At 43.9% G+C, this 25408-nt stretch overlaps 1 protein-coding gene across 2 annotated transcripts in view; it reads left to right on the forward strand.

The window, feature by feature from the left end:
* Positions 1-25408, forward strand: part of LOC143276298 (coiled-coil domain-containing protein 180-like) — an 83093-nt gene that overhangs the window by 35225 nt on the left and 22460 nt on the right. Inside the window, exons 18-26 of one of the 2 annotated variants that reach the window (XM_076580803.1) lie at positions 9081-9397; positions 11008-11089; positions 12560-12653; positions 13664-13844; positions 14506-14652; positions 15584-15760; positions 16761-16944; positions 18200-18335; positions 20058-20117. In XM_076580803.1, the coding sequence (XP_076436918.1) occupies positions 9081-9397; positions 11008-11089; positions 12560-12653; positions 13664-13844; positions 14506-14652; positions 15584-15760; positions 16761-16944; positions 18200-18335; positions 20058-20117 (1378 nt within the window). The remainder of the gene's footprint in view (positions 1-9080; positions 9398-11007; positions 11090-12559; positions 12654-13663; positions 13845-14505; positions 14653-15583; positions 15761-16760; positions 16945-18199; positions 18336-20057; positions 20118-25408) is intronic. The other variant, XM_076580804.1, reaches the window with a different exon arrangement.

Below are 25408 nucleotides of genomic sequence, written 5' to 3' on the forward strand. Positions count from 1 at the left end.
TTGCACTACAACGTCTGCAATGTGTCTTGTACTACAGCGTACGCAATGTGTCTTGTACAGCGTCTGCAATGTGTCTTGCACTACAACGTCTGCAATGTGTCTTGCACTACAACGTACGCAATGTGTCTTGTACAGCGTCTGCAATGTGTCTTGCACTACAACGTCTGCAATGTGTCTTGTACTACAGCGTACGCAATGTGTCTTGTACTACAGCGTCTGCAGTGTATCTTGTACTACAACGTATGCAGTGTGTCTTGTACTACAGCGTACGCAATGTGTCTTGTACTACAGCGTACGCAGTGTGTCTTGTACTACAGCGTACGCAACATGTCTTGTACTACAGCGTATGCAATGTGTCTTGTTCTACAGCGTCTGCAGTGTTTCTTGCACTACAATGTACGCAACGTGTCTTGTACTACAACGTCTGCAATGTGTCTTGTACTACAGCGTACACAGCGTGTCTTGCACTACAACGTACGCAGTGTGTCTTGTACTACAGCGTATGCAATGTGTCGTGTACTACAACGTCTGCAATGTGTCTTGGACTACAACGTCTGCATTTTGTTGTACTACAGCGAACGCAATGTGTCTTGTACAACAACATCTGCAATGTGTCTTGGACTACAACGTCTGCAGTGTGTTGTACTACAACGTACGCAATGTGTCTTGTACTACGTACAGCGTCTGCAGTGTGTCTTGTACTACAGCGTCTGTGTCTTGTACTACAACGTCTGTAGTGTGTTGTACTACAGCGAACGCAATGTGTCTTGTACTACACTGAGCGTACGCAATGTGTCTTGTACTACAGCGTCGGCAGTGTGCCTTGTACTACACTGAGCGTACGCAATGTGTCTTGTACTACAGCGTACGCAATGTGTCTTGAACTACAACGTACGCAATGTGTCTTATACTACAGCATACGTCATGTGTCTTGCACTGCAGCGTCTGCAGTGCGTCTTGTACTACAACGTCCATTATGTGTCTTGCACTTTAATGTCCGTAATATGTCTTATACTGTAGCGTCCATAACGTGTGTTATGGCATCCGTAATGTGTCGTGCACTATAGTGTCCAGAATGTGGCTTGCACTATAATGTCCGTAACGTGTCTTGCACACGTCAGGAATGTCTCTTGCTATACAGCCCACAGAATGTCTTACTCTGGAATGTCTCTTAGGAATGCCTTTTGCTCTATATCCTCTGGAATGTCTCTCACTCTATAACCTCTGGAATATCTCTTAGTAATGTCTCTTGCTCTATAGCCTCTGGAATGTCTCTTGCTCTGTAACCTCGGAATGTCTCTTAGGAATGTCTCTTGCTCTGTAGGCTATGGAATGTCTCTTGCTCTATAACCTCTGGAATGTCTCTTGCTCTGTAGCCTCTGGAATGTCTCTTGCTCTGTAGGCTATGGAATGTCTCTTGCTCTATAACCTCTGGAATGTCTCTTGCTCTGTAGGCTATGGAATGTCTCTTGCTCTATAACCTCTGGAATGTCTCTTGCTCTGTAGGCTATGGAATGTCTCTTGCTCTATAACCTCTGGAATGTCTTTTGCTCTGTAGGCTATGGAATGTCTCTTGTTCTATAACCTCTGGAATATCTCTTGCTCTGTAGGCTATGGAATGTCTCTTGCTCTATAACCTCTGGAATGTCTCTTGCTCTATAACCTCTGGAATGTCTCCTCAAGTTGGTCTGTAGGCTATGGAATGCCTCTTAGGAATGTCTCTTGCACTATAGCCTCTGGAATGTCTCTCAGGAATATCTCTTGCTCTATAACCTCTGGAACGCCTCTTACACTACAGACCCCAGAAACTCTCTCATTGTCTCTGGAATGTCTCCAGCAGTACGAACGTGAATGTCTCAAGCAATATGCACTATAGCCTCACTCCGGAAAGTCTCCCCGTAATGTCTCTTGCCACTGTACAAGTTGCGCTCCGACCACCACTCCTACCCCCACCACCCCTCTGCCCTTGCTCTTCTCCCTTCATACAGATTTTGTCCCACTGACCCCAGTCTTCTTTTTGCGTGCAGTCTGTCTGCCTTTGTCTGTTTCTCTTTCTGTCTGTCTGTCTGTCTGTCCCATATTTACCGATTCTTACTATCTGAAATTTGTTGTTGTTGTTTTTCAAAACAAAAACAAACAAACAAACAAAACAAAAAAAAACCGCTTCAGAAAGTGCGTGTTCATCTGTGTTGAGACTTTTCAAGACATGCGGCATGAGTAGTAGTAGTGAGATACCAGATTCTGTCTTGGTGGATATATCCTTTTCTTGTTGAATCTGAGAGAGTTCTTGGAAGGCTGGGGTGTCGTTGTGAAGAAAATGAAGGGATGAAGGATTATACGAATGAACTAATTTATCAGTAAATTAATCAACTGATTGGTTGTATCCATATTATCTACCCCCACCCCCACCCCCATTCATCTGTGTGACTGGCGGAGTGGACGTACACACAGTTTTGAACACTGTACTCATTCCTTCTTGAGGGGGAAAATTGTTGATATTGCCAATTTATTGATTAATAAACAAATACATTTTTGTGAAGTCATATTCATTGAAGACAATTTCTGTGTGGTGTACAGACCCGAGACCTTCGTTTGAGTGTGGTTTCAATCTGTTCACATATCTTCAGAACCTATTTCCAAATTAAACATTGGGTTAACATTCAGTCATGCAGAAAGGACATTGCCGCAGGCTTGACTGCTTAAAAAAAAACAAAACAAAACAAAACAAAACAAATCAACGATCGAAGAGGCTCGGCCATTGCAACCGGTGCAAGCTTGCGGCTGCAGCTGTTTTGTTTTTTGTTTTGTTTTGTTTGTTTGTTTTGTTGTGGGGTTTTTGTTTTTTTGTTTTTTTTTTTACTGCCGGGAGACATGGACACGTGAACAATCTTCGTGTTGTTCTGTGGATATATAAAATGCCCACACTACTTTTTTTTTTTTAACACACCGCCCTGTATCTGGTACAAATGAAACAACACAATATTTCAGCAGGTTTTCTTCAACAAGCGTGTTGTTAGACTTTCTCCCTGTGTTTACTGTGTGGGGTTTATTCGATTTTATTGTCCGGCGCTGCATGCTGGCGTGGTGGGATCGGTAAAAATAGAATAATGTAAAACACCAATGAATAAAAAGAGAAAAGAAACGTCCACAAGGAACCTGGTGTGACGTGTTTTGTCGTTCGGTCCCTGTGGCGGGCATTGTTCCACAGACTGTCAGCGCGGTATGCATACTAATAGGCAGACGGTTAAGGTCTTGAAGCTCTTTCCTGTCTTACCCTTTCTTCTGTCTGTCTGTCTGCCTGTCTCGCTCACACTGACAGAGCGCTGCTTTCTTTCTCTTTCTTTTGTCTCTTGTGTCCCACTGTAGTTCCGCTCTGTCTCTCATGACACATTTTGAACTGTATTATATAGGTAATAAATTCCATAGTGAAACAGAAAATGTGTATCCCCCCCCCCCCTTTCTTTCTTTCTCTCTGTAGTCTCTAGGTCCGTCTTTTCTATGGAGGAGATTTATCAGCTTATCTGTATGTCTGTCGGGGTCAGCTCCATATGTTCCCCCATGCAGATCTATGTTCCCCAATTAATTTTCTTCCTGGCAGGCCCCAGGTGGGTTTGTTTTTGTTTTTGTGGGGAGGGGGGGGGGGGGGGCTACAAGATACGTTTCTGGGAGAACACAGACATGGAAGACATTAGACCTGTCTCAGTATTTACCCATTTCTTGGTCACACAATCTATTTATCTACACGTCTGTTTTTCCTGTCTGTTGTGTCTCAGTATCTTCAGTGTTCACTTCGCCAGTCGCTCTGTCCCAACCTGTTCTAATTATTCATCCCAATCTGTTGATTACAGTGGCTCATGTCAGTCTGTATATCATCCGTGATCTCAATTCAGTCAATACTCGCAGAGATATGTCGCTGTATTTATTCAATCTGTTGTTTTTGTAGATCAATGTCAGTCTTTTCGGTTCACATTGCTTTACAAGAATCAAGAGTCAAGAATATTTAATCCTTTGACGCCTATTGGGGTATGGAGGATATAAGGTAACAACTAATCAGTGACAACCACTCACCTGTGAAACTCCAGCACTGAACCTGCAGAGCGAGTGTCTAATCCCCCTGTGTAATAATGGTGTGACTGGCTTTAATGTCAGCCGTCCAGTCAGTCCTGGCGCCGTGTCACACGAGCAGAACTTGTAATTCACTGGGAAGCGGCGACACCGACAACCGCCACGTTTACAACTGTCATTGCGCTACATGGGAAACTGGTTGGGTTCACGGCGTTGAGTTAAACGTGAATTCATAGTACACTTAATTATCAAGAAAACTGATCTCTCCGCTTGTGAGAAAGTGAGATTTGTCTTGCTCAGTTCGTTGTTTTTTTCCACTGAAGAGAGTGGTGTGTCGTCTGCCCGTCGTCTGCTGGTTTTTGCACGATGGTTTTTTTTTGTTTTTTTTGTGTGTTGGGGGGGGGGGGGGGTTCGGGGACAACTATCCCGTCTTCCTCGCACACTTACACGCCAAAAAAGAAAAGGCCTAGAGGTTCAGCTTGTAGTGGCAGGGACGGTTGGCAACATTGTTGTTCCCTCGCTTCGCTTTTGATTCCTCCCTCTCCTCTCCCACTGACCCGGCCCCTTCCCCTGTACTTTCCGCTTGACTGTACCTGTGGGATAGAGGTGTGCTTTTTTTCTTTTTCTTTTGGAGACCGGAGAGAGAGAGGATGTGTGTGTCTGTGTGTGTGTATGAATAAACGTGTGCGTGTATGCATGTGTATGTGCGTGCGTGCGTGCGCGTCTGTTAGTAAGTGAATGAATGAATGTGTGTGTGTTTATGTGTGGATTGTGGATTGTTGCCCTGTACAGGGATTAGAGATTACCACAGGACTACAGACAAGACAGGACGAGTGTGTGTGCGCACTGAATCAGTGCACACACACACACACACACACACACACACACACACACACACACATATATATATATATATATATATATATATATATATATATATATATATATATGCGCGATAATTTGCTTGTGTTCGTGCGTGGTGTGTGTGTGTGTGTGTGTGTGAACGGGATGCTTAGGTCACAGACTATGGCAAATGAGAATGCCGCTAACAGCCGTGCTGACTAAACCTATGTTCTTAAAAAGTATACCAGGGGGGAAGGTAAGGGAGAAAAAAAATTGGGGGAAGGGGGTAGTGGAAGGGGTTTGTTGAAGGATCGTTGACCTGTACTAGACATACATCTCAGTGAGAAGGATGGGGAGAAAGTGTGATGGGGGAAAGAGGAGGGACGGGAAAGGGGGAAGGGGGCTCCTGGGGAAGGAGGAGGATGGTGAGGTTTTGAGGATGAGGGGGGGGGGGGGGGGGGGTCGGGATGTGTAGGCATTGTGGAACAGACAGATAGCCTACGCCCCAACCCCCCGTCCCCCCGCCGCGGCCCCCCCCCCCCCCTCCCCCCTCCCACCCCAACGCAGCACACAGAGTATGTAAGCAAATGTGAGTGAGTGGTGTGTTGCTGCATAATGCTTTGTGCGTGTCCAGTGAGCCATGGCCCCCCCTTGCAGTCTGCAGTACGATGCCGTGTTTTTTTCTCGGTCTCTGATTGTAACTCTTCAACGTTTTCACCTGTGCGTTGTGCTGGATGTGTATGTCGTGTTTGTGCACACGTGCATGTGCGCGCGCACACGTGAGACAGAAACAAACACACACACGCACACGCACGTACGCACATACGTACACCCACGCAAATACACATGAAAACACACACATATGCACGCACGCACACGCGCACGCGCGCGCGCACGCACACGCACACACACACACACACACACACACACACACATACACACACACACACACCACAGTCATGACTGCCATCAGTGCAAGCACAATCTTGTTACAGTTTGATTTTTTTTTTTTTTTTTTAAATATGATTGAATTTGTGTGTGTGTGTTTGTGTGTATGTGTGTGCTTCACTGATGAAGCGTGAAGAGCTTTAACTGTCAGTGACACTGAATCAGTCAGTGTACATGTCTGACAAGCCTTTGACTGCCAGTCAGACAGTCTGGGGTTTGATCCCAGTGAATGGTGGCTTTAGAGAGGGTTTTTTTTCCAGATTCATCAATGTCAACATATATGCTGACCTGCTGTTGCTTTAATCCCATTCATAAATAAACACCTGCAGAAGATCAAATAGTCTCCTTTACTTTAACCCCTTAACTTCTGCTGACTAGTACGCTCATTAGAGAAAGGACTGTCACCTCTCTGTGATATGACAGAGCTTACAGGTCAGGCTATCTGTCACCATTCTGTGTTTTAGGACTTCTTCCTCTGTGGACTATTATTGTTTTTATTTAGCAAAAATTAGTGACACGACTTAACCCACTCAACCCTGGGGGAGGTTACAGCCTGGGCAGGCTTCCCTGCTGTTTTGAATCAGTAAAAATGATGAAATACACTGAAATCCACCACTTTTTCCTTCAGATTGACATGTGTTGATTAACAAAGCCAGAGATACTGCAGAACATAGTTTTATTGTTTGCGGTTAATGCATGTTTAGGAACCTGGAAACCATTTTAATGAAATGAATTTTACACTGCTGGCAGTGCTTTGGGGCAAGGCAAGGCAAGAAAAAAAGTGGTATTTACAAGTACAAGACACAGCACACTGATTTCTTTTCATTTGGCCTGGGTGGTGAAGGAGTTAGATCCAGAAAAGCATGTTAACATTTGGCATGTCACATAAACATGAACATACTCAAGTGTGGACACCCTTGAAAATGAAATATGGCTGCCTACTTCACAGAGTAAAAACAAAACAGTCATGCTCCTAAAACGGAAAAGCCCACTTGCATTTATGAGTGAATGTGGGAGATGCAAACATAAGCACAAAAGAGGTGACATGTTCCCATGCTGGGCACTTCAGCATGAAGAGCTTTTGATGCTGAAGTCACCAATGGTAACATCCTGGGAAAAGGGCTTGGGAGGGCGGCTAGTGATGTTTGTGAATCGGCTATGTCAACAGTTTTGAAAAGCGTAGATGATCCCAACAGGGAGGTGGTAAAGGTTTAGTCCCCTGTTTCATTCTATTCATTTCATTTTTGTAGCCAAGGGCAGTGGTTTGATAAAGAAACCCAGCTTGCTTGTTACATTCCATGGTTGTTTTTTGTTTTTGTTTTTGGTTGTTTTTTGTTTTTGCTTTTTTATTCAGTTTTTTATGTTTTTGTTTTTTCTCATTTTTATGTGTTTTTTTTTATGTTATTGTTTTTTGTTTTCCTTTTTTCTTTGTTGCTGTTTTTTTATGTTTTTTGTTTGTTTTGTTTGGGGGTTGTTGTTTTTTATATATAGAAAAAAAGTTTTATTAAAAAATGTTTGGGGAAGGGGGAGGGACAGGGGTGGGGAGGGGGAGGGGGCGGAAAGAAAGTTCACAGAAGCAGACTGGTGCACATTAGAAGAAGATAAAAATTGGTTCATGTTATTTTTTTTTTTTATCAAACTGAGTGTATCTCCTTTCAGAGATGGGGCATCACATGAAAAAAGGGTTGCTGGTTAAATCAGCTGTGGTACAAGAACCATGAGATCATTGATGTTGGTCACGTGTAGCATAAAGCAGAAGAGGGAGAAGAGCACATGTGTGCTTTTTTGGACTCACTTTTTAATCAGTCATGAAGCAGATGATGATTACACCTTTTGAAAAAAAAGAATCATGCATAGTTTGATCAAAAGATTAATATACAGTTTTCTAATGATTGAGTTTCAACAATTCTTCAGACTCTCTCTTTCCCCTCGGTACTGCGCTGTCCCAGGGGAGAGCAGCCTGAATTTCACACAGCACAACACAGTACAATGCAAAGGAAGGCAACATAACGCAGTGCAATGCAATACAATGCAATACAACACAACACAACACAACACAACACAATACAAAACAACACAAGACAAGACAATACAATAGAATACAATACAGTGAAGTGCAGCGCAATAAGGTACAGTACAGTACAGTACAGTACAGTGCAGTACAGTACAGTGGAGTGCAGCGCAATAAGGTACAGTACAGTACAGTACAGTGCAGTGGAGTGCAGCGCAATAAGGTACAGTACAGTGCAGTGCAGTGCAGTGCAGCGCAATAAGGTAAGGTACAGTACAGTACAGTACAGTGGAGTGCAGCGCAATAAGGTACAGTACAGTACAGTACAGTACAGTGGAGTGCAGCGCAATAAGGTACAGTACAGTACAGTACAGTACAGTGGAGTGCAGCGCAATAAGGTACAGTACAGTACAGTACAGTACAGTACAGTGGAGTGCAGCGCAATAAGGTACAGTACAGTACAGTACAGTACAGTGGAGTGCAGCGCAATAAGGTACAGTACAGTACAGTACAGTACAGTACAGTGGAGTGCAGCGCAATAAGGTACAGTACAGTACAGTACAGTACAGTACAGTGGAGTGCAGCGCAATAAGGTACAGTACAGTACAGTACAGTGGAGTGCAGCGCAATAAGGTACAGTACAGTACAGTACAGTACAGTGGAGTGCAGCGCAATAAGGTACAGTACAGTACAGTACAGTACAGTGGAGTGCAGCGCAATAAGGTACAGTACAGTACAGTACAGTACAGTGGAGTGCAGCGCAATAAGGTACAGTACAGTACAGTACAGTACAGTGGAGTGCAGCGCAATAAGGTACAGTACAGTACAGTACAGTACAGTGGAGTGCAGCGCAATAAGGTACAGTACAGTACAGTACAGTACAGTGGAGTGCAGCGCAATAAGGTACAGTACAGTACAGTACAGTGGAGTGCAGCGCAATAAGGTACAGTACAGTACAGTACAGTACAGTACAGTACAGTGGAGTGCAGCGCAATAAGGTACAGTACAGTACAGTACAGTACAGTGCAGTGCAGCGCAATAAGGTACAGTACAGTACAGTGCAGTGCAGTGGAGTGCAGTATAGTAAAATACAATAAACAGCACAGTACAATACAACACAACACAACCCAACACAACCCAGCACATGACAAACACCTAAAAACCACCTGCTGGTTTTTTTTGTTTTGATTTTTTTAATCCATCCCATGCACAGGAAGCGCCCAAACCCATCCAGATGGTGGTGGCAGACATCCTGAAAACGGAGAAGGGCACCACCTTCTACGTTCTGACCCGCGCAGAGGATGACCGCATCGCAGAGGGCGCTGAAGGCGAGGAGGGGGAGAAGGAGGGGGAGGGGGACAACAAGGACAAGGGGGACGAGCCCTCACCACCAGGGGGCGCCTTTGTGACAGAGCTGCCCTCGGCTGAGGAGGAGGAGAAGGCAGCGGAGGAGGAGGAGCAGGAGGCGAAGCCAGAGTACATCCGATGCGTGGACCTCCCGCCCTCCGTCATCCTGGCCGTGAAGAAGAAGTGAGTGGTGTGGTGGGGGTGGTGTGGTGGGGGTTGTGGGTGTGGGTGGTGTGGTGGGGGTGGTGTGGTAGGGGTTGTGGGTTGTGGGTGTGGTGTGGTGGGGGTTGTGGGTTGTGGGTGTGGTGTGGTGTGGTGGGGGTGGTGTGGTGGGGGTGGTGTGGTGGGGGTGGTGTGGTGGGGGTGGTGGGTTGTGGGGGTGGTGTGGTGGGGGTGGTGTGATGGGGGTGGTGTGGTGTGGTGGGGGTGGTGTGGTGTGGTGGGGGTGGTGGGTTGTGGGGGTGGTGTGGTGGGGGTGGTGGGTTGTGGGGGTGGTGTGGTGGGGGTGGTGTGATGGGGGTGGTGTGGTGGGGGTTGTGGGGGTGGTGTGGTGGGGGTGGTGTGTTGTGGGGGTGGTGTGGTGGGGGTGGTGGGTTGTGGGGGTGGTGTGGTGGGGGTGGTGTGTTGTGGGGGTGGTGTGGTGGGGGTGGTGTGGTGGGGGTGGTGGGTTGTGGGGGTGGTGTGGTGGGGGTGGTGTGGTGGGGGTGGTGGGTTGTGGGGGTGGTGTGGTGGGGGTGGTGGGTTGTGGGGGTGGTGTGGTGGGGGTGGTGTGGGGGTGGTGGGTTGTGGGGGTGGTGTGGTGGGGGTGGTGTGGGGGTGGTGGGTTGTGGGTGTGGGGTGGTGGGTTGTGGGGGTGGTGTGGTGTGGGTTGTGGGGATGGTGGGTGTGGTGTGGGTTGGGGGATGAATTGGTTGGGTGGTGGGTTTTGGGTGTGTGTGGGGGAGGGTGTGTGGGTGTTGTGGATGGGTGTAGGTGTATATGTGTATTGTGAGAGAGAGAATGTGTGTGGGTGGTGTTGGGGCGGTGTATTGTGAGAGAGAGTGTGTGTGAGTGGATGGGTGGGTGTGTTGTGAGAAAGAGACAGAGAGGGAGCAGGAGAGGTTATGTGTGTGTGTGATATGTGTGTGTTTGTGGCTGTATGCGAGTGTGTGTGTTGTGTGTGGGTGTGCAGGTGTGTTCATGTGTCTGGGTATTTTAGAGTGAGAGAGAGAAACTTGCAGAATGTTTGTTGTCTTCTTTTTCTTCTACTTCTTCAAATGACTTTCCAACTTCTTTATGTTTGGTCTTTTTTCTTTTACTTCCTTTTCATCCTTTTACTTTCGTAAGAAATGGATATAAAAACCCTATAGATAAGAGCATGTGCAGCAATGTACAGAACAAATCTTAGAATTATGATTACAATACTTCTGTCATTGATGATGGTGACATCACTGTTACCAACACTATCATCATTATCTTCACCATCTATAAGTCCTCACCAGCACCTGACACTATCTCCTTCATCATCATCACCAACCATCATAATTATAGTCATTATCATCATCATCATCACAAACACCGTCACCACCACCACCACTTCCATTATCATCCTCATCAAAATCACCATCATCAACACTTGACATCACTATCATCATCACCAACAACTAATGGTATCACCATCATCATTCTCATCACAAACACCTGTCATGATTACCAACACCATCATCCTCAACACAGTCATCACAATCATCAACCAGCACCAACACCATCATCATCATCACAGTAATCACCTAGATCTTTGTTTTTTTCCTCAGGATGCGAATGAACTTTCTGAACCACCTGGAGTCATGGAGCATACAGGCCAAGGAGAGATCTGCCAGCGTGGTGGTTGCCAAGGTGAAGCCAGCTGGTCTGTTTCTGTCTGTCTGTCTGTCTGTCTGTCTGTCTGTCAGCCAGTCTGTCGGCCAATCCAGTCTGTCTGCAACTGCATATCAGAGATTGACCCAAGCTTACAGTTGGTCCAGCTGCAAAGTGAAAGCTGTATGGTCAATGGTTTTTCCACTTCAGTGGGAATTCAATGACAGCTTAGTCTTTTGTGAAGGACTATGATTATGAAAACCAGGAGAGGAGATTGTACTGCCTCTTAGTGCTGCGGCCTTGGGGGCTGTTGGCTTTTGGGATCCATCCCAACACCAACTGTCATAAAACCCTCTTGGCTGAGAGAGTGGGGATGTAACTTGGGCAAGATACTCTCCACTGTAATCAAATCTTAGCCCAGATAGCTAGAACAGCAGTTGCCTCCTCTGCTGTTCTGGCACAATTATCATACAAACTGGGCTGTATTGAACCAGTCATGATTTTACAGACTATAAGGCAGTACATATTGGCTCCCAGTCTCACACAGAATAAAGTATAAGATCAGCACTCTATGTTGTAAATGTATTCACAAATCTGCCCCTGCCTGTCTTTGTGGCTGCCTTCACCTCTACACTCCATCTTGCTGTCTACGAACGGCTTTGGATCCACTCTATATACTGATACCCAGATTCAAACACTCCACTTTCGGACACCATTCTTTCTCTGTCTCTGGACCTTGTATTTGGAATGAACTTCCTCTTTCACTTCGTCAGGTCTCCGCACTCAGCTCTTTCAAGTCTGGCCTTAAAACCCACCTCTTCACAAGATAGCCTCCCTCCCCTACCTCTTCCTTGTCTTCCGTTTTAGAGTTATGCATGTGTGTGAATGACTGGTGTGAGAGCGCTTAGATTTGTCTCTGCACAATATTCAGCGCTATATAAATGCTATCATCATCATTGTTATTATTATTACATTTTTCCTCAACTTTACCACTGTTCTGGTTTGTTGATGGAGGTTGTGTTGCAGTATCAGTTTGTAGCTGGCCATCTGATCCAGTGATGAGGGTTCAAGGCCTGTTTCAGCCTGCTGTGCTGTCTTGGGAAAGGCACTTTACTCTCATAGTCCTCACTCCACCCAGGTGTTAATGGGTACCCCTAACTTTGGGTGGGGTGACAGGTGGAAGGAAAAGATTGGGCCCCACCGTCCTTTTGCTGAGCTCTAGACATAGTGGATATGTGATTCACTGCCCCACTGGCCTTTAATACCTATTGCGGCATTTTTCATTTGTTAATGGATATGTTTTTGGAATTAGTTTCACGATTAAAGCAAAACAAAACAACACAAAACAAAAAGCATTGTGGAAAGGTACATGGATACAGACAAAAAGTGTGTGGGATAGCATAACAAATGGCAAGTTCAAGCAAAATTTGAAAGGAGGAAAGGGGTGGGGAGGGAAGAAATTACTCTCTTTCAGCATGTTTTTTTCCCCTCTTTTCATCGGACCTTCAGTGTGAGGAGCTGAACAGCGAGCTGGACCTGCGTCTGCATCTGCACCAGCCCCGCAGCCGACGTGCTGAACTGGATGTCCATAACGTGAGAGCAGGTGAGTGCTGTGATTTCTGTGTTATCTTCTTCTTCATTTGTGGGCTGCAACTCCCACATTCACTTGAATGTACGCTAGGGGGCTTTTACGCGTATGACTGTTTTTACTCCGCCTTGTAGGCAGCCATACTCCGTTTTCAGGGGTGTGCATGCTGAATATGTTCTTGTTTCCATAACTCACCGAATTGACATAGATTACAGGATCTTTAACATGCATATTTGATCTTTTGCTTGTGTATACACATGAAAAGGGTTCAGGCACTAGCAGGTCCGCACATATGTTGACCTGGGATATCGGAAATATCTCCACCCTTTACCCACCAGGTGCCATAATATTTGAACCTGGGACCCTCAGATTGAATGTCCAAGGCTTTAACCACTCGTCTATTGCACCCGTCATTCCACCATATTTCCGCATCCCAGTTGCAGTAGCGCAGGCGATGCTTTGTAAAAAGACAGCGTGACCTCGTTTTTCTTGTTTGCAATTAAATGGAAAGAAATACAAATTCTGGACAGAACACATACAGTAACACAGACTACATCATCGACGTTAAAGAATTCTTAAAGCCTGTGATACACCAAAATAATATGATTTAAACAGCATTATCACTTTGAATACCACAATCAATCACCCTTAAAAAAGCAAGCTTAAATGTTGATTTTTGAACGGCATTAATAGGTCAGCAATAGTACAGTGACAAAGACAATTTCTTCCCACCCGAACATGCTGGGTTTGAATCTGCACTCAGGCTTTTTTTTTTTCTTCTTTTCTTTTTAATTCAAAGTTTTATAATAATAAATACAGAACATATTTTAACAATTAATTTTTAGATTTTTATGTTTTTCGTATTTATAAAGGGTATCACAAGTGAGTCTTGAAGGCCTTGCCTCTCTTGTTTTCAAAATTTATTCCCCCCCCCGGGCCCCCCCCACAAAAAAAAAAAAAAAAGAATCTCTCACAAGCCACACAAGCAACTTAACCCATGCGGTGCGGGTGTTTTCCATTTTCAGCGGAGCTGGTCATGCACGGGGAGCGTGTGACACGGCACTGCAAGGGCATCGGCCAGTCACTGTCAGAGCTGCGCTCTCGTTTCGCCGCCATGTCCTCCCAGCACAACAGCCTGGCCAAGAAGTTCCGGCAGGACATCGAGGCCCTCGAGGTCATCTTCATCAATGCTACCAAGTCCTCCAGGTTTGGAGGAATGAGTGTGGTGGAAGTGTTGTGTGTGTGTTTAGGTGTGTGGGTGTTTGTGATGGGGTGTGGGTGGGGGTGGGTGATTGTCTTTTCTTGCATACATGCATGATTTTATTTGTGTGCTTGTGTGTTGTGTTTGAGCATGTGTGTGTGTTTGTGTGTGTGTGTGAGAGAGAGAGAGAGAGAGAACAAGAGAGAGAGAGAGAGAGAGAGTGTGTGTGTGTGTGTCACTATGTGTGTGTTGTATGTATGTGTTGTATATTTGTGTGTGTTGTATGTCTGTGAGTGTCTGTGTACATGTCATACACTTTCTTCCTTTTCAGTATGGTATAGATTGAGACTCAACTCTATTTTTTCAACAACAGCAAAAACCCATTAAATGGAATTACGGACTCTGAAAACTAAACACAACAGACAACTTAAAGCAGTGCACTGTGAACACACACACACACACACACACACACTCTCTCTCTCTCTCTCACTCTTGTTTTATACACACACACACACACACACACACACACACAACACACAACGCACACCACACACCACACACACACACAAGCACACAAATAAACTCATGCATGTATGTGTGTGTGTGTGTGTGTGTGTGTGTGTGTGTGTGTGTGTGTGTGTGTGTGTGTGTGTGTCTTTATCTCAGGCTGGTGGCACTGCAGAACCAGCTAGGCGTGGAGCTGGAGAAGTTCATGTCTGTGATCCGCACCTCCCTGCGACATTTCCGCCAGCACCTGGACGAGACCCTGCAGATGCTCCGAGAGTCCAACGCCCGCTTCATCAAGTCCTTCAAGTCAGGCTCCTCTTCCCTTCTGTCTGTCTGTCTGTCTGTCCCTTTGTCTGTTTCTTTGTCTGTGTGGCTGTCTCTCTAAGTCTGTTTGTCGCACTCTCGCTGTCTCACTATCGCTCTCTTGCACATTAGATGTTGAGGGAGTCCAATGCTTGCTTCATCCAATTCTTCAAGTGAACCTCCTCCCTCTCTCTGTCTCTTTCCTCCTCCCTCTCTCTGTCTCTTTGTCTGTCTCTTGGCTTCTCTGACACTGATGCTAAGGGAATCAGAATTGATACTCATGCCTTTCAGATCCTTGCTTCCTCAGTTTTTTGTTCTGTTTCATTGTCTTTCTGTCTCTGTTTTGGACAGGGACTGGATGGGAAAGAAAACATAACAGTGCTTATCTACTATTCTCGGAAATAAAGAAATCTGTCTCATCTGGTCTTGTCACTCTCTGTGTGTGTTAGAAATGAGTCCATTAGTCTCTCCAGCCACCTTTAGACTTGAGGTGGGTGGAGTTTGTCATGCATGAAAACCCCACCTTGCCTCTGTTTGTCATACATGAAAACCCCACCTTGCCTCTGTTTGTCATACATGAAAACCCCACCTTGCCTCTGTTTGTCATGCATGAAAACCCCACCTTGCCTCTGTTTGTCATACATGAAAACCGCACCTTGCCTCTGTTTGTCATACATGAAAACCCCACCTTGCCTCTGTTTGTCATGCATGAAAACCCCACCTTGCCTCTGTCATAAATGAAAACCCCACCTTGCCTCTGTTTGTCATGCATGAAAACCCCACCTTGCCTCTGTTTGTCATACATGAAAACCCCACCTTGCCTCTGTTTGTCATACATGAAAACCCCACCTTGCCTCTGTTTGTCATGCATGAAAACCCCACCTTGCCTCTGTTTGTCATGCATGAAAACCCCACCTTGCCTCTGTTTTTTCAGGCTGTTTTCCGATGGAGGCAACTTCTGCCCTGAGGAGATTGAGGAGTACCGCAAGCGGCTGGAGAAGATGTCCAACAAGATCGACACTGCCGAGGGCTCCATCATGTCGGAGCTGGAAGGCATGGAGTCCAAACGCCTGGACGTGGCCACCAAAGTCGCCAATGAGTTTGAGGACAGGTGAGGAATGGAGAACAACAAAGTGATTTCACTGCACCAATGAAAAACAAAACAAACAAAAAACCGGAATTTTTTCTGGCATTGTTGGTTCACTTAGCAGGAGGACGGGTGCAAGAACCAAGCTTTTAAAGCGTTTAGGCTTTGGATCTGAGTGGCTTGGGTTTGAATCCCCATCAGGGGACCTGCAGCCAGACCTGCAAATGTCGAAAGGCCCTTTCTGTGTAATCAGAATGGAGTGACACCTTCAGAAACTGAAACTGAACCCTATCCTATAGTTTCATCTTCTTTTCACTATGCAACCAACATCAACTCGCTGATGAATCTGTCATGGTTGATGTATGCTGGGTATTTTCGTGTTTCCATAATGCACTGAACACTGACATGGATTTCAGGATCTTTAATATGCATATTTGATATTACATTCTGCATGCGAATAAACATGAAGGGGTTCAGATGCTAGGTGGTCTGTACATATGTTGACCTGGGAGAACAGACAAAATTTCCACTTTTCATCCTCTCAAACCATTCAGCCATTGCATCTGTGAAGGGCCTATTTTTCCAACCCTGGTTAGGTGAAAGTATCCAGTCAGATAAATTGGAGGTTATGTATCCATCCCTTAAATTGTAAAGCACACTTATCATCGTGCTTCCTAGTCTCCTTGTGCAGGGATAGGTTAAGTATCCAGTCGGATACATTTTAGGTTAAGTATCCAGTCATCTAAATCTTAACACACCCTCATCATCGTGCTTCCGATGCACACTTGTGCAGGGATAGGTTAAAGTGTCCAGTCAGTTGGCTAAATTTTAATGCACCCTCATCATGTCGAGTCCATTTCCTACTTGTGCAGATATAGGTTAAGTATCCAGTCAGATAAATTCTAACACACCCTCATCATCATGCTTCCGATGCCTACTTGTGCAGGGATAGGTTAAGTATCCAGTCAGATAAATTCTAACGCCTCCCTCATCATCTCGCCTCCGTTGCCTACTTCTTGCGCAGGTTCAAGAGCCACATGTTCGACCTGCTGTTCATGGAGAAGGTGGCGCGGTGGCTGACCAACACGCAGGTGAAGATCAAGGCAGAGGTGGCCGCCAGCAACTCCCAGGCCCAGAACCTGGCCACACACCTCCAGGACCTGGAGAGGCGCATCGACGCCTGCGAGAGGCCCAACCTGGACAAGGAGGTGGGCGGTTTGGGTCTTTGGTTTGGCTTGGTTTGTCTTGTCTTGTCTTGTCTACCTGGACAAGGAAGTAGGTGGATTGTCTTGTCTTGTCTTGTCTTGTTTACCTGGACAAGGAGGTGGGTGGTTGTCTTGTCTTGTCTTGTCTTCTCTTGTGTGTAGACACCCAACGTGAACAAGGAGGTGGATGGTGGGTCTTTGCCTTGGCTTGTCTTGTCTTGTCTTGTCTGTATTGTCTTTTATTATCTTGCCTTGTCTACCTAGATAAGGAGGTTGGTGATTGTCTTGTCTTGTCTTGTCTGGTGTTGTCTGGTCTTGTTTACCTGGACAAGTAGGTGGGTGGTTTGTCTTGTCTTGTATTACATTGTCCTGTCTTGTCTTGTCTTGTCAAGAGGCACATCAACGCCTTCGAGAGTTCCAACCCGGGCAAGTAGGTGGGTGGTTTGTCTTGTCTTGTCTTGTATTACATTGTCCTGTCTTGTCTTGTCTTGTCTTGTCAAGAGGCACATCAACGCCTTCGAGAGTTCCAACCTGGACAAGAAAGTGGGTGGTTTGTGTCTTTGTCTTGTCTTAACTTGTCTGGTCTGGTCTGGTCTTGTATTGCGTTGTCTTGTCTGGTCTTGTCTACTTGGACAAGGAAGTAGGTGATTTGTCTTGTCTGGTCTTGCCTTGTCTTGTCTTCTCTTGTCTTCAATTCCCTAAGCATCTGAAAAACAAGAGAGAGAGAGAGGGAAAGCTGGAGCGAGTGAGAGAGACAGAGACATAAAAATAGTCAGATAGAGAAGACAGGCAAGGAGAAGGAGGCTCACGTGAAGGACCTGATGAAACAAGCATTGGATTCGCAAACCTTCACTTCTTTTCTTTTCATTTATCTTCATTTTTTGTGAATATATCACTCATTAAGTGGAGAGGACTATGACTATCAAACTGGGAGGCAAACTTTGCGCTGGCTGTTCGTGCTGCAGTCTTGGGGGCTAGTTGGCCTTTGGGAATCATCCCAACACTGACTGTCCTAAAACCCTCTTGGCCAAGAGAGTGGGAATGTAACTTGGGCAAGACATTCTCCACTATAATCAAATTCTCACCCAGATAGTTGGGACGGCAGTTGCCTCCAATGCTGTCCTGATGGTCATAGTCAGACACAACTGACTATCTTACTGTACAGATGCCATGTTATTCCTGCTCTCAGTCTGCACCTCTAATTTTTTTGGGGTTTTATTTATTCATTTATTTATGTATGTATTCATTTTTTCTTCAGCAAATCAGTCCTGGTCAGCTGAACGAGTTCCTGAAGGTGGTGATGGAGGCGTTCCATCGTCGCAGCGAGTACCTGAACTGTCTGAAGACAGGCGCCAACAGGCCCCCCTCCAACATCCCCACCGGCCAGATGTCAGGTCAGTTGAGTGCTCAGACACAGCATTGTCTGTTTTGTGTCAGCAACAGTTTTGCTTCTCTGTGTGTTTTTTTTCCTGATTTTTATTGATCCACTGCATAATGATGGGAATCTAAAGAAATGAAAAAAATACTGGTTCAAAGAAAGGTGTTATTAGCGTAGGGGTTGGGAGTGCGTTGGAGCCCAGGAAATCAGACTTCTTTTCAGAATTCTCTTGAGTTGCTTTGACACCTGAGTTGTGCTGTTTCTTGTAGAATTGACTGGAATCTTAACCCTTTCAGTGCCAAGTCTGTTTTAGGCTCAGTGACAACTAGTTGCCAAGGGATGTTTTGGTCACAGAGGGTAACAATAAAATATATCAAAAAATTCTAGCATGCAAACTACTAAAATAAACTATATGTAACCTATGTTTTTTCTGAAAGGGAAATGAACATACAGTGACACTTCACATGAATTTAAAGATTTTGTGATAGAAACATTTCTAAATTGATGCAGACAAAACTTTTTGGGGGCATTCAGGAGGTTAATAAGGCCAAGATAGATATATAGATAGATGAATAGATAGACAGGTATCTATTAAACAACGAAGTATTGTTTCTCTTGTAACAGCAGTTGTGTGCCTTTGTCTCCCCAACAGCAACAGTACTTGTTGTATAACATTTTATTGAAGTTGTATGAGAGCAGCTGTATTTATTTTTGAGTGGTGGCAGGAGTAGGGGGTGGGGGTTGGGGAGTGGGGGATCATGGACATTCTCCTCTTTGTTTTCTGCTGCAAGTCAGAACTTCACCCATCTCAAGGAGGATAACCATACCAAGACATGGGGCCAGTCTGACACAATGACACTGACACCACTAGAATGATAATATGCATGTGAATGGCTGATTGAACACTGGTGCTTTGAGACTCGATTTACTTTTAGAACTGCTCTGTGGAAATGACATTCATTATTATCATTGTTGTTGTTATTATTATTATTTAATTTTCTTCTTTGCATCAATATGATTAAATCATTTATTGTTGTTCTTGTTGTGGTTATTATTATTATTATTATGTGACTTTTGGCAGTGATGTTTTTTTTGGGGGTGGCACCCTGTGTTTAAAACTATCAGTCTTCTGAACGTCAGCTTGGTGGTCATCCAAACTGAGCTGGCTATACATGGGGCCATGAGAGCCACATGGAGCACTAACTTATGTATGGGCTTATAAACAACCACTCACACACGCACACACACACACACACTCACACACACACACACTCACAAGGGTACACACACTGTAATTTTCTCACAGTATGACACCAACACCTAAGAATGTGATATTGTTGGGGGTTGTAGACAATATTGGGGTTCGTACACAGTATGGTCAACCCCTGACCCTGTGATGTCATGACCTCTGACCCTGTGATAACGTGTCCCCTGACCCTGTGATGCCATGTCTCCTGACCCTGTGATGCCATGACCCTTGACCCTATGATGCCATGTCATGATGTCATGACCCCTGACCCTGTGATGCCATGATCTCTGACCCTTTGATGCTATGACCCTTGACCCTGTGATGCCATGTCGTGATGCCATGACCCCTGACCCTGTGATGCCATGTCCCCTGACCCTGTGATGCCATGATCCCTGACCTTTTGATGCTATGACCCTTGACCCTGTGATGCCATGTCCCCTGACCCTGTGATGCCATGTCCCCTGACCCTGTGATGCCATGACTGTCTAGGAGCGAGAACTCGCCACCCTAGTTTGCAATGGTCAGGCTCCAAGGCCAGCCTCAATCTGTGTGAGTTGTCTCCCCTGCCCCCCTCCCCCCAAACTCCCTCCCCCTTCCCCTCCTCCCCCAAGGAAACAAGTGTGCATCATAATGCCAGAGTGTCTCAGCATCAGTTTTTTTATTTTTATTTTTTATTGCTTGATGTGATCTTGTATGAGTAACCTGTCATATCATCAAAATCAATTTACCGCAGTTTGTCTGAGTGCACAAAATGTGTGGTGCATCTTTCATTCTTTGCTGTATATGTCTTATCACCGGCAAACAAAGGAAACAGAGAGCCATGGCATGGCGACAGGGCAACAAGAGAATGTTTAGGAGGTTGACTGATAGCAAAGTTCAGAACAGCCTGTACAAATCATAATCATGATAATGATATTTTATTGTCCATAGTGTCTCTCCTTGTAAAACATACTCATTTGCACTGTACAATGTAAAAACTGGCATTTAAAACATGCATTTTACAGGCGTATGTGCATAGTAATGATAAATGAGTCTCGCAATTGAATCACTGCTCGCTTGTGAATTTTGTGTGATATAGTTTTCTATTACCTCCTTTTTTTTTCTTGGTGCAAAATGAGTCAGTGAGTCAGTCAATCAATTAGTCAGTCAGTCAGTCAATTAGTCAGTCACTCAGTCAACCAATTAGTCAGTGAGTAAGCCAATCATTCAGTCAATGAGTCAGTCAATCATTCGTTCAATGAATCAGCCAATTAGTCAATCAGTGAGTAATTCAGTCAGTCAGTCAGTGAATTAGCCAATCAGTGCATCAAGTATTCAGTCACCGTGCAGTGTCACCATATAGACAAAAGTACCCAATACTAAGTGCAATGAACAAGGCTTGTTTGCTGTGCTTGAGTTTGCCTGCTTGTTGATAATGCCGTCAGGATTTTGTTGTTGTTGCTGTGGTAATGCCACACCTGAAACCCATAATATCGTACTGTGTCCTTTTTTTGTTGTTGATATTGTTTTTGTTTTTTGTATCCTCTGAAGGCGCGTTTCTTTATCATTGTTCCTCATAGCCGAGTTTCTTTATCATTATTCCTCATAGCCAAGTCAACCAAACAGGGCGTTATCAGGGCTGATCTCAAGGACTGACTAGTGTGTAGGGGCATTAGCCAGTTGTTGGTTTTGATTTCTTTAACTCGTTTCGTTCACTGCCAAGTTTCTGTGTGAAAAAACACTCTCCAGCGCCCAATAGTTTAGACTCAAAGCTCTCAAGTCACAGGCTTCAGTTTATGTCAAAACAACACAAGGGACTTGTTCACTTCAAAGTAGGTTAGGAGGTGAAGTTTAGTCATTCTTCTGTTGCCCAGGGAACTGGCTGCAAATGTCAAGTTTTGTTACAGTGTGAAAAATGGTCCTTTTAACTTGACCCCTTAATGTCAACGTAAGTTGCCCATGGCAGTGCACAGTCTAGTCAGCTGAAGTCGCTTATGGTGGCTAAAGAGTTAAGCAGATGTGTTGTAGCATATATGGATAAGTCTGCGCGCTTTGAGGGCTCCTTGAAATTGTAACTTGTCTTGTGAGAATACTTGCCTGATGCTGACAGTGGATGCTGAACTGCTGGCAAGCAGACTGCAACAGAGTTAACAGGGGCCTGAAGGCTGAACCTGGCACCAGTCTTTGCAGCTCAGTGTGATGATGCTAAATGTGTGTTGATTCCATCTTTCTCCAAAGAAACGTTGATTGTTAGATGAGAAAAGTGTCTAAAAAAAGGGGAGCGCAGGATGCTCAGAATTGTTCATCAGCAACAGGTCAGTGTTTAAGCCCTTTTTTTTTTTTTTTTTTTTTAAATTGAATAAGCATAACACATTTTACATCAAAAAGAAATTGCAGGTACAAACACATGCAAACTGAATGTGAAATATCTTCACAGCTGTCTTCACACTCACATTATAAATGAATAGACATATGATATATACATTCAAGATATAGCAAACTCTCATTTTAAATAATCTGAACATGTACATAGCAAGGTTCTGAAATATATGCTTGTTTCTAGAAGCCAAGAGAATGCTTAGTCTAAAATTGGCAAGATTGACGTAATATCTGAGTGGTATCTGAAATCATCAAAAGCAGGACAACCAAATATGAAATGCACTTTATGCTCAGTTACAATCTTGCACATTGGACAGTTCATTGTATTTTCAGAATATTTCTTATGTTGAAGACGGTGCATAGCTTAGTGGGATATACCAAAACGAAATCTTGTGTGAGAGAGAGAGGATGAGAGGATGGTGGTTGTGATAATGATGCTAATTTAAAGTTTTGAAGAATCATCATGCATTCTTTCCCCCTTTTATTCTTTATGCAGAAGAGAACATTGATCCCGAACTGGATTCTGGTAATGCATTTTAAGAAAGACTTTTTAAGATTTTTAGTTTGAATCGATTTGTTGGTATTTTCACACTTCACAAATCACAAAAATACTTTTAACCAAATATTTATTTTTAAAAGATCCTTTAGCTAATTTATGATTTGGGATGTTTTTGTTTTGTTTTTCTAGTGATCTGTTGAAATGTCATGGACGCATGCCATTTTATTTCATTTCATTTGAATTTATTTGATTCTACTGTATTTTTTATTTTGTTTCTTTGTTTCATTTTGTTTTGTTAAATTCCATTGCCCATCTCACCTCCTACATTGTCATCTCATTTCAACATTACGTTTTTCACTTTTTTTTTCTCTCTCTCTCTCTTTCTTTTTCTATGTTATTTCAGTGGCATGATTGTTCTTGCTGCTGTTTCCATGTATTCCATGTATGTCCACACCTGTACTCACTCTGTGACATTCTCAGCACTATGTGTCCACAGTGAAACTGTCAGTGTTAGGCCTTTACACATCATCACTATGAAGACAGTCTTAGCACACATAAACTATCAGTGTTAGGTCGCTACACATCACCACTATAAAGACAATCTTAGCACAGAGAAACTATCAGTGTTAGGTTGCTACACATCATCACTATGAAGACAGTCTTAGTACACATAAACTATCAGTGTTAGGTTGCTACACATCATCACTATGAAGACAGTCTTAGTACACATAAACTATCAGTGTTAGGTTGCTACACATCATCACTATGAAAACAGTCTTAGCACGCATAAACTATCAGTGTTAGGTCTCTACACATCATCACTATAAAGACAGTCTTAACACAGAGAAAGTATCAGTGTTAGGTCTCTACACATCATTACTATAAAGACAGTCTTAGCACACATAAACTATCAGTGTTAGGTCTCTACACATCATAATATAAAGACAGTCTTAGCACAGAGAAAGTATCAGTGTAAGGTCGCCACACATCACCACTATAAAGACAGTCTTAGCTCAGAGAAACTATCGATGGCCTTAGTGGTCGGCGAGGCTCTAAGCACCATAATCTGATTTGATTTGAGAGAAACTATCAGTGTTGGTCGCTATACGTCATTACTGCAAAGACAGTGTTAGCACAGAGAAACCATCAGTATTAGGTCGCTACACTTCATCACTACACAGTCTTAGCACAGAGAAACCATCAGTATTAGGTTGCTACACTTCATCACTGCACAGTCTTAGCACAGAGAAACTATCAGTATTAGGTAGCTACACATCATCACTGCACAGTCTTAGCACAGAGAAACTATCAGTATTAGGTAGCTACACATCATCACTGCACAGTCTTAGCACAAAGAAACTATCAGTGTTAGGTCGCTACACTTCATCACTACACAGTCTTAGCACAGAGAAACTATCAGTGTTAGGTCGCTACACTTCATCACTACACAGTCTTAGCACAGAGAAACTATCAGTGTTAGGTCGCTACACTTCATCACTGCACAGTCTTAGCACAGAGAAACTATCAGTGTTAGGTCGCTACACTTCATCACTGCACAGTCTTAGCACAGAGAAACTATCAGTGTTAGGTCGCTACACTTCATCACTGCACAGTCTTAGCACAGAGAAACTATCAGTGTTAGGTCGCTACACTTCATCACTGCACAGTCTTAGCACAGAGAAACTATCAGTGTTAGGTCGCTACACTTCATCACTACACAGTCTTAGCACAGAGAAACTATCAGTGTTAGGTCGCTACACTTCATCACTACACAGTCTTAGCACAGAGAAACTATCAGTGTTAGGTCGCTACACTTCATCACTACACAGTCTTAGCACAGAGAAACTATCAGTGTTAGGTCGCTACACTTCATCACTGCAAAGACAGTGTTAGCACACAATAGCTATAGTGTTAGGTCACTACACATCACCACTACAAAGACAGTGTTAGCACACAGAAACTATCAGTGTTAAGTCACTACACATCATTACTACAAAGACAGGAATAGCACAGAGAAACTATCAGTGCTAGGTCACTACACATCACCACTACACAGTTTTAGCACAAAGAAACTATCAGTGCTAGGTCACTACACATCACCACTACAAAGACAGTTTAGGCACTCAAAAGCTATCAGTGTTAGGTTGCTACCCATCATCACTATAAAGACAGTGTTAGCACAGAGAAACTATCAGTGTTAGGTTGCTACCCATCATCACTATAAAGACAGTGTTAGCACAGAGAAACTATCAGTGTTAGGTTGCTATCCATCATCACTACAAACTGACTTCACATTATCTCAAAATACCTATATCTTATGTGGTATGGTTGTGGTTTTATGAGCTAATCTTTATTATGATTTTTTTAACTACCAATATTTTTAGTCATTTGAATTGAAGTATGTTTTAGCTATTTGACTGGATTTGGTTGTATATGATTGACTTTTGGTGTATGATCTTTTGGTTTTGCACGCATGTTTTCTTCTTTTATGTGTCATAATCAGTTTTTCTTTTCATCACGTTCATTGGGTCAGAGGAGACTCTAATGTTTAATTAGTGTAGTGTAATATGATTCACACTGGTTCGTTCGTTCATTGCTTTGATGTTAATTATTTGGTTGGTTGGTTGTAATTCACATTAAAAATTTTTTTTTTTAATCTGCTGTCAACGTTTCAGACTGTCTGGGTTACAGTATTTGAATAATGCATAAGAGAAAGAAAGATTTTTTTTTTAAAGAAGTTTTATGCAATATTTTTTGTAAAAGAAGTTTTATTCAATATTTTTTGTGGATTATCTTGCTTGCACAATATATATCTATATATATAGAGAGAGACAAGGGAACCTGGCAGCTGCTGGCACCACACCTCAGTATGAAGGTTGCTGGGGTGTTATGACAGATGTTAGTGAAGGACAGTCTTCAGTTAAGATGAATACATTAAAACCTCAGCATTTGCCGTCAGTTCAGATTTTAGAATTTCATGAGC

Source organism: Babylonia areolata, chromosome 31, assembly GCF_041734735.1.
Source record: "Babylonia areolata isolate BAREFJ2019XMU chromosome 31, ASM4173473v1, whole genome shotgun sequence".
Lineage (NCBI taxonomy): Eukaryota > Metazoa > Mollusca > Gastropoda > Neogastropoda > Buccinidae > Babylonia > Babylonia areolata.